At 43.7% G+C, this 8,619-nt stretch overlaps 1 protein-coding gene across 5 annotated transcripts in view; it reads right to left on the bottom strand.

Moving 5' to 3' along the window:
- Positions 1–363: 363 nt before the first annotated feature.
- Positions 364–8,619, bottom strand: part of LOC106961654 (uncharacterized) — a 22,193-nt gene continuing 13,937 nt past the window's right edge. For 3 of the 5 annotated variants that reach the window (XM_015055537.1, XM_015055540.1, XM_015055539.1), the window contains exons 8-14: positions 8,207–8,249; positions 8,071–8,120; positions 3,943–3,966; positions 3,774–3,860; positions 3,644–3,664; positions 3,457–3,523; positions 2,088–3,378 (exon numbers count right to left, since the gene is read on the bottom strand). In XM_015055537.1, coding sequence (XP_014911023.1) covers positions 3,375–3,378; positions 3,457–3,523; positions 3,644–3,664; positions 3,774–3,860; positions 3,943–3,966; positions 8,071–8,120; positions 8,207–8,249 — 296 coding nt within the window. In that variant the 3' untranslated portion in view covers positions 2,088–3,374. Of the gene's footprint in view, positions 3,379–3,456; positions 3,524–3,643; positions 3,665–3,773; positions 3,861–3,942; positions 3,967–8,070; positions 8,121–8,206; positions 8,250–8,619 lie in introns of all 5 variants that reach the window. The other 2 variants (XM_015055538.1, XM_015055541.1) reach the window with 2 other exon arrangements.

Genomic DNA, 8,619 nt, shown 5'->3' with positions numbered 1-8,619 from the left:
GGGCGGCGGGTCCTGGGGGCTGCGGGTCCTGGGGGCGGCAGGTCGGGTCAGGAGGGAGATGTCTCCACTTGTCCTGGTTTTGTTTTGGAACAAATTGAGCAATAAGTCACTTTATCCGGATGAAACCGATTCCTGACAGGAAATTGCATCACTTGTAAAGTCCGGTTGTGATTGGCTGGAAGCAGGGCGCTGTGTAAGGCTTTGGGTCTGGAGTGGGACGGAACCATTTACCTCAGAGCCCAGTCAGAGAAGCGTGGACAGAGCGACGGCAGTAATAATAACGATGGTCAGGTGAATAGTATTAAAGTTTTCTAGTTTGATTTTCTAACTCCGTCTCCATCTCAGCTCTCATGTCTTTGTGCCTTTTTTATTTTGGGGACAAAAAGGACGGAGCTCCTGGTGTCCCCTGGTCTTTTCCTGCTGTCCTCTCCTCCTCATCAACACTTCTAGAACATTTCAGAGAATTATTTCTAGTTGTGCCTTTCTGTGTCTGTCTGCTCATCAGCCTGTCCGCTGTCCTCCATGTCCTTGTCCTCGTCTCAGTTGGAAGACTCTTTGTGCCTTTCTCTGTCTCTTTTCTCTCTTTGCTGGGACCGTTTGTTGAGGACAGCCAACGCTGTCCCGTGTGGTTAGTTTCAGGTACTACATCAAATTTAATGATATAATATAAATATAGTGAAACATTCAACCTGATGTGGCGTCTTTTATTCCTTCTGTCCTGGATTGGGCCGAAGGTTCTGGTCCATCCAGTCCAGATCAGTTCTTGGCAGCTCAGGACGGAAACGGGCTGAGAAAAATTAGTCGTCAAAAAGAATCGAGACGAAAACCTCGAAGATCAGAGGAACTGATTCCAGAACCAAGAACCACGCTTCCTAATGTTTGGGACCCCCCCTCATGACGGGAAGAATGACCCTTGACCTTAGCCTTGGCACATGAAGCCACAGGTTTTATTCTGAAACTTTTCTGCTTCCTGGAAATACCGACAGATCGATAACTGATTCATCAAATCTGTGTAAAAGTAACATAAAATAACGAAGAAACGTTTACCATCTCATTCCTTCTCATCTGAAGCTTCTGGAAAGTGTTTCTGGAGGGTTCTGGGTCGTCCTGGTTCTGTTCCTGCTGGGCCAGAATTTGGTTACATCATTCATGACCCACATCTCTGGACCAAAGATGGACCCAAACCGCTAAAGAGGATCTAAAATTGGTTGACAGAACATTGCTGGTGACCCGGTCCAACCGTCGCCTCCTGATTCTGAGAAGGTTCTGCTGGTGGAGAACTCCATGGAGTTCCACTAAAGTTCTGACTGTTCAGCTGTGGGGTCCGGAGTCGAGCCCATTCTAGGTTCTGGTTGGATTCCTCCGGGCCTGCAGTGTTTTGCTGATCCAGTATGTGGTCAGAACCACGTGGTGCCGTCTTCAGGGTGTTTCTGGATTCAGAACCAGAATCGGCCTCCAGGTCATCGTACAGAAAACGAAATTGTGTGTGTGTGTGTGTGTGTGTGTGTGTGTGTGTGTAAGCAAGTCTGTGAGCACCGTCCCAGATCAGCCCCTTTATAAATAAGCAGAATGGGTCCCATCGGGACCAGAGGTCTCTGCTTTGACCAGTCTGGTCACAGAAAATTTGATCCATTATGTTCAGAGAGCAGCCGACCCGATCCACGATGAGGAGGAAAACATGGCCGCCTCCGGCCCGGGAAAACATGGCCGCCTGTCTCGATTTTGTTTGTCTTCTGCTTCTTGACTCTTGGAGCAGATGAGTTAGTTTCTGCTGCCTAAGATCTGGATCATGAACAAAACCAGAACCTGGGTCCAAGCAGCCCAGGTTCTGGTTCTGGGCGGAGCTCCATCTGAGGGCTTTTTCTAAAAATGCCCCCTGGGAGCAGAATCGGGTCAGAACCAGAACCCCATGAAGATCTGGCAACTTCCTGGGTTGTTTGAGTTCTGGACATGTAGAAGGAAAATATTCCTGAGAACATTCTNGATTTATCCTCGGATTAAATAATTTAATGGTGATCTGCTGATCTGGAGTTTGTCCCCAGGGGGCGCTGCAGTCCCCAGACAAGCAAGGAAGCCAGAGTCTCGGGTTTTTCTAAAATGTAAAATTTAATTCAGATAAAAACATTTCTATATCAGATGACAGAAAACATTTAAATAGACGCTGGATCAAAAACATTCTCAGGAGTCGTCAGTGAAATGAAACGGCGTCCAACGCCAGCAAAAATACCGCAGTCATTTGTAAAGTTGCAATGAATTAATAAACTAAATATTTAACCCGATGCCTGACAACAGGAAGTGCTACTCTGGATTAATCTGGATTTTTGGTTCAATGTTTCAGAGATTCCTCTTCTGGATTTAAAAGTCACATTTAAAGGAAATTCTTAGGAGGTGAACATGAAGCTTTAGATAAGCAGTGATCAATAATAAGATTATTGATCAGATTATTGAAAAATCTGGAGAGTCAAAGCAGAAACACAGAGAGACAACCTAATCTAGATTAAGGAGTCTGCGTCAGCTCGTTCTAACAGATTAGTATCGTTGGATTATTTAATCCCAGTTAGTTCAACATGGCTGTGTCCCCGACTGTCTCCCTTTCATCCAGAATGACTGGCTGACCTCTGACCTTCCCATTTGCTTATCCAAGTAAATAGGATGTTTCCTTTCATGTGTGTCATTTGAAAAGTTACACAATCAAAAGTTAACAGCAATAATTTGGGCATTTAGCCTCAAGCAATCATAAACTGGCGTCTGAACGAGTGACATGGTGAAAATGTCACTAAAGTCATTTTTCCAGTTGATTGGCTAATTGACCCGGTTTGTTTCTGTTGATTGGTTTCTGAAGCTGCTGGATCATCCAAGATATGGAGAAAATCTTGGATGATGAAAATCATGTTTCGGTTCTGGAGTTTCTGACAAACTAGAGACGTTCATATTTTCACCTCCTCCTGTCGGGGCATTTTTTGCTCTCACTCTTCATATTCTTGGCAGATTCAAACCAAGAAGTTTGTTTTATGGTTGGAAAATAGAAAACTTCCAAAACAAAAAAAAAATCCCTTTCTACTTTTATTTGGATAAAATATATTAAAAAGTATTTCTACCCTTCTCATTAATAGAAACACTTTTACTGGCTTCACATCAGGCCAACCGCCCCAGAGGCTGGAAGGCCTCCGGTCCATCACCCTCATCTTTAGCTCCCTGTCAGATTATTTCGCCTTAAATTAGCCGCACAAATCAGTCTAGAGGTCTAGTCAAAGTTTACAGAAATCAAGCTATGAGGTGAAACAGCAGTGTAAACGGAGGCTGGAGGATCCTGGTTCTGATGAAGATGAGGATGAAGAGCTGTCAGAACCAGTCCTCCTGCTGGGCCAACCGGATCATCTGAAAGCAGGAAGTAGACTGGGTTGGCTCCGGCTCCACAGGTGGAGGTTTACCTGGCAGGTGAGTTCCTCCACCTACTTGTTCATGTTCACGTTCACGTAGTTCTCATCTTCGTCCGGTGTCGAGGCTGCAGGAGATCCGTTTGCTAGAAAAGCAGGAAGGCGAACTTCAGAACCCAGTTCTGAGTAAAGGTTCTAGAAAAAAGGTTTCTGGGTTTCTGTCCCGTCCAGAACGGTCCAGTAGAGAGGCCAGGTGCTTGACTCACCTGACTTCACGTTCTCGTAGTCTGGAGGAAGAAAATAGAGAAGAACTGATGGATAACCAGAACCGGACCCAGAATGTTCTGCTGAGGTGAGACCTTCCAACCAGCGCGAGACCGGCACATGTAGACTTACTGTGATCAGATTCTGAGTCCGAGTCCGAGTCCTGGTCTGGCTCTTCCTCTGGTTTCGGTTCTAGTTCTTGTTTTTTCTTTTCATCTTCTGAAATGAGAGAAGAAACTAAAAGCAAAGAGAAAAAAGAACCAGGAACTTTTTATTCTTTGAGCTGCAAACAGAAACTTACCAAGGTTGACGTAGTCAGCGCTATCTGTGGAGAGAAACCAGACAAGCTAACCACCAGCATCTGAACATGCTAACGAACAGGCTAACACCAGCAACTGAACATGCTAACGAACAGGCTAACACCAGCATCTGAACATGCTAACGAACAGGCTAACACCAGCATCTGAACATGCTAACGAACAGGCTAACCATGAGCCACTGAGGGCCGAGGCTACGAAAGTCTCTCAGAATAACATACATGGCACCGTAAAAACAAAAATGTGAATTTTTGCTTATATCTGTTTAACAACCCTGGTTGTAACAACCTGGGTACCTAATAATTTTTTTGACTTTTGCTCAATTAAATTTCTTACGCATACATGGCAAATGGTACTTTTATTATAGCTGATCATGTTGTTTTTCATGTTTCCTTATTTCTTTTGTTCCTTCTATAATTGATAGAGATATATAGATTATTTATAATGTATAAAAGTATTGTCATTTAATTAGAACTACATCCTTAAGACAATGAAAAAATATGGTGTTTTATAAGATTATTTATCTTTTACGGTGCCTGTTGTCAAGAAAACTGTGGACATTGAGATTAATTGAGTCATTTGATCATTGTAGTTTCCCCTGATTACAATAAAATTAGCGTACATGATTCTAGAGATGTGGTGGCTACTTTCCTTTGGTGAGTGTGAAAATAATGACCCTGGGACTTAAGTCTAAGTCACTAAATCTAATCTAGCCGTAAACAAGTGCCGTTATTTCAGGAAAAGAGCTACCATTAACAGGAGTGTTTGTTGAGGCTATGCAGCTGTGAGAGCTACTCTGCTGATTGTTTCTCGACTGAAAAGGGTTGTAACTTCTGGATTGTAGGTAGTTAGAGCTAGACGAGTCTTTTCCGCCACCAGTTTAAATAGAATATCTCTTATAAACCGACGTTGGGGTAAGACCCGGGTTTCAGAGATTTTCCGGACCTGTTAGACAGAGAACTGGTCAGTAGTCAGTCGAATGAGTGGTCAGATAAGGGCGGGGCTAACTATTGCGTAATAACAAACACTGTAATGCCGAAATTAATAATAAATAATAAAGACTTTGTGGTATTCTGATTTAGTAACGTAATGTGACTAAGGAGCAGATTTCGAAGTTCACCGAAAGCTACAGAATTGCTAAAAACTGTGAGCTGCCATGAAGTAAATAAGAGAGAAGTTCAAATACATTCTGAGAGTGAAACTCCTTCCCAAAAATGAAGATATATCACAGATTTCAAAAGAAAATAAAAACGGATAATATAGGGAATAGCGCCCCCTTCACTTCCAGAGTGCAGTGGTCCCATTTCCAAATAAAGTAAGAGACTGCCAGTGGTCCGTCCCGCCCCTTCCTGTTTGCTGCAGCGAGGTCCTTCTTGGTCAGTCAGGATCGCCGCCACAGTCGGAGGATCGGACGGACGTTTCCTTCTGTTTAGGGTCCCGCTCAGATTGCGCATACCACTAATGGTTTATCTCCATGCAGGAGCGCCGCCAGGAATCTTGGGCTCCATGACAAAAAATTAAATTGGGCCCCCCCTGCGCAACTACTGTTAGTTTCTTGAGTCTATCTCCATATTTGTTAAAGCTGTCAACCATGTTATGACTGTTGCTATGAAACGGATAATTTGTGAAGAGATCAATCTCCTCCCTGAACTACTATTGTTAGCTAAAGTAAGTTCTGACCAAAATCAACCAATCAGAACCAGGAGGAGGGTCTTAGTGTTGTCAATCAACCTCATTCACTCACTGCTAAATGTGCTAATGGCGGAGAAACAACTTATTGTTACAGGAAAAGTTTATCTGTCATCATTGGTAGCTATGCTAACTAAACTAAGCATTCACCGTTTGAATCTGCACAGCTCTGTGCTATGCTAGCTGCAGCATAGCACAGAGTGAGGTGGAGGAAGGATGAGCAGCACCACGAGATTGTGATTGACAGCACTAAAACTCACCTCCTGCCTCTGATTGGTTGTTCCTAGCACTGGAAGAAGGCAGAGGAAATAATTTTTTTCACAAATTATCTCTCATGCCACACTGACAACATAATGACAGTTTTAACAAATGTAAAAATATATTTTTTATAAAAGTTACACACTGCAGCTTCAATCTCACTTAGGAGAGGACGGGTCAGGAGGGACGTGGCAACAGATGTCTGTAATTTAAATGTAAGCTAAGGTAAAACTGTGTGGACTGGCTGCAGTCCAGACAGGAGGCTGTTTTTTATTATCATTTTATAAAGGTTGTTTGACTTTCTGTCAGCAACAAATACATTGTTTTTGTTGTGTAATTGTTTAAACAAACAAACAAACAAACAAACAAAAAGACACAGAGAAATCCCTATGGATTCCCTGAAATGATGCTAACTAGGTTGTCGTTGAACACAGTGTTGCTCAGTTTTTTCACTGGGACGGGGAGGAAGAGGGTTTATGCTGGTATGTGGTTAGAGCTGCTGCTGACTGACTCACCTGTTGTCAAGTGGTAAAAGGTACAGGGAAGAATTAAATATATGAATATGTTGATATTTCTTTTCCTTAATTCATTAAATGAAAACCTGACTATTATTTTTATAGGCAGCATAGTAACTGCCATGTTTCTTGTCTTGTACTGAGCTGCTGAAAACGTCACCGCCAAGCAGGAACGAACCATTTAACGCAGATCCAGGGGGGAGTTCAGTGTAAATATAGATGTGTGCTTTTTGGTCTGGGAGGGGTAACATTTAATTTTTACTGCTAAAAACAATTTTAAAAACACAATAACAGTAATTGACAGGGCCCTTATTTTTTATTTTTTAATTTCTGTAATTTTTCTTTTTTGTGTGTGTGGAGGGCCCCCTGTCGTCCAGGGCCCTTAGAACTGTCATAACTCCCCGCCCCCGTCTCCATGTTTAGACCGAGCATGAAGGAAAACTAGACCAACTCGTTAGCCACTGAGCTAGCCTTCTTTATGCCTGCACGAAAAGCACACTACCGCCACCTCCTGGACATGAAACTATCAAGTTTAAACAGGATAAGTATCACGTTATAACCTGATAGCGTTCGAAAAATGTTTTCCTCCGTGATGCCAATATGCTTCCGTACGAGGCTCTCGTAATTTAACAAAGTATATTAAATGTACATTTTCTAGACCGCGACAGCCCATTGGTTGATCTTATCGAAGGACACTGGGCTTATCCAATGAAATCCCTTCTTGGCCAGCCTTCCCCGCCCCTCTCCTCTGAAATTACAAATGGCGCCATTTCGGCTAACCTGAGTTAGAGAGAAATGAGCGGATTTGCGACGGCGGGCTAGTAAAACCCGCGGGAACAGAAAGTAACGGCACCTCAATCCATCCAGAAAAATGTGTCCGAAACGTTTACCACACGAAGTCTGACCGCTGGAGCAGATTCAGGAGAAGGACGGCGAATTAGCGATTCGGGGGATTTGTTGCTGTCGGAGGAAGATGAGAGAGACGCGACCAGGACCAGATTGATTATCTGCTGCAGCCCGGTAAGAAGGAAATGTTCATGAAGAGGCAGCGCTTCATGCTGGCAGGGGGGCAGGTGTGTGAGGGAGGACAGGTGTGTGAGGGAGGACAGGTGTGTGACAGGACAGGTGTGTGTGAGGGAGTCCGGAAGGGGGAAGCTATAGTAAGCTAGCAGGTAGTCAGAAAAACACATGATGGCGGCCGTGAACACGTTATAAAACAGCTATTAACAGCATTTAGAAATACTTAAAACACTAGAGACATCTTCACTAGATACTATCTGGGGAAGTCGTAGCCAAAATGTGGAAATGTTAGTGTTAAGTTTGCCGTTAGTAATTACTAAAAGTGAACTCCTTGCTCCATGCCTGTGTTGGGGTGTCCACACTTTATGTTAAATTAATGTGTAGTTAATTAGTTTTCTTAGGGTTAAGAATAAAGAATCATAATTAGCTTGTACTGGTGGGGTTTGGATTGAAGGAAAATGTTAGAAAAACTGGCTGGTGAAATGTCTGAGTGACCCGTAAACATTTTTCTCCTCCAAACACTCCTGGTTCCAGCTTACAGTCAAAACATCTGTCTCTGTTTCACGAATCAAAATAAAATGAAGCGAGGTCCATTTGGATCAGAACTCTGGTCTGAAGAGTTTCCAGTACCTAAACTGGGAGTGGAGGCTCGGCTCGGCTCGGCTCCAGGAATGACCTCTCTGCAGAAATCAGAGAAAGAGGGAATCTAGTCAGATTCTGGAGGGAACTCGACTGGACAACAGGACTTGGATCGGATTGGACCTACATGTATCCGTTGCCTTCAGCGTCGCTGTCGGGAAAATCTGTTCCTGTGGAAAAAGATGAAAAAGATTCTCATGTTCTGTAGATCAAAACGATCCATTTCCTCACCTGACTAGTCCCTCACTCGGTCCAAATAACAGGCAAAATTAACCCAAACGAGTCTCCAAGCCGATTCAAACCAGGTCCAAGTGCCAAGATAAGAGCAGCACCCAACAAGTCAGCAGGTGCAGCTCACTAGTTCCTAGTCGTCCCAGTTAGTTTCCTCCCTCTGACTAGGAACAAGATCCAGATTGTGGATTTAGACTGAAGCTAAATCAGTTTATATTCGGTTTAGACTAGCGGTTCTCAACGTGGGCGGTACCGCCCCCCAGGGGGCGTTCAGAGGACGGCAGGGGGCGCTGGCGGACATTTTTACAA

Source organism: Poecilia latipinna, unplaced genomic scaffold (genome assembly GCF_001443285.1).
Source record: "Poecilia latipinna isolate Pla-1442-1.1 unplaced genomic scaffold, P_latipinna-1.0 Scaffold1319, whole genome shotgun sequence".
NCBI classification, from domain to species: domain Eukaryota; kingdom Metazoa; phylum Chordata; class Actinopteri; order Cyprinodontiformes; family Poeciliidae; genus Poecilia; species Poecilia latipinna.
Note: the sequence above shows the minus strand (reverse complement) of the source record. Positions and strands in the feature narration are given on the sequence as shown.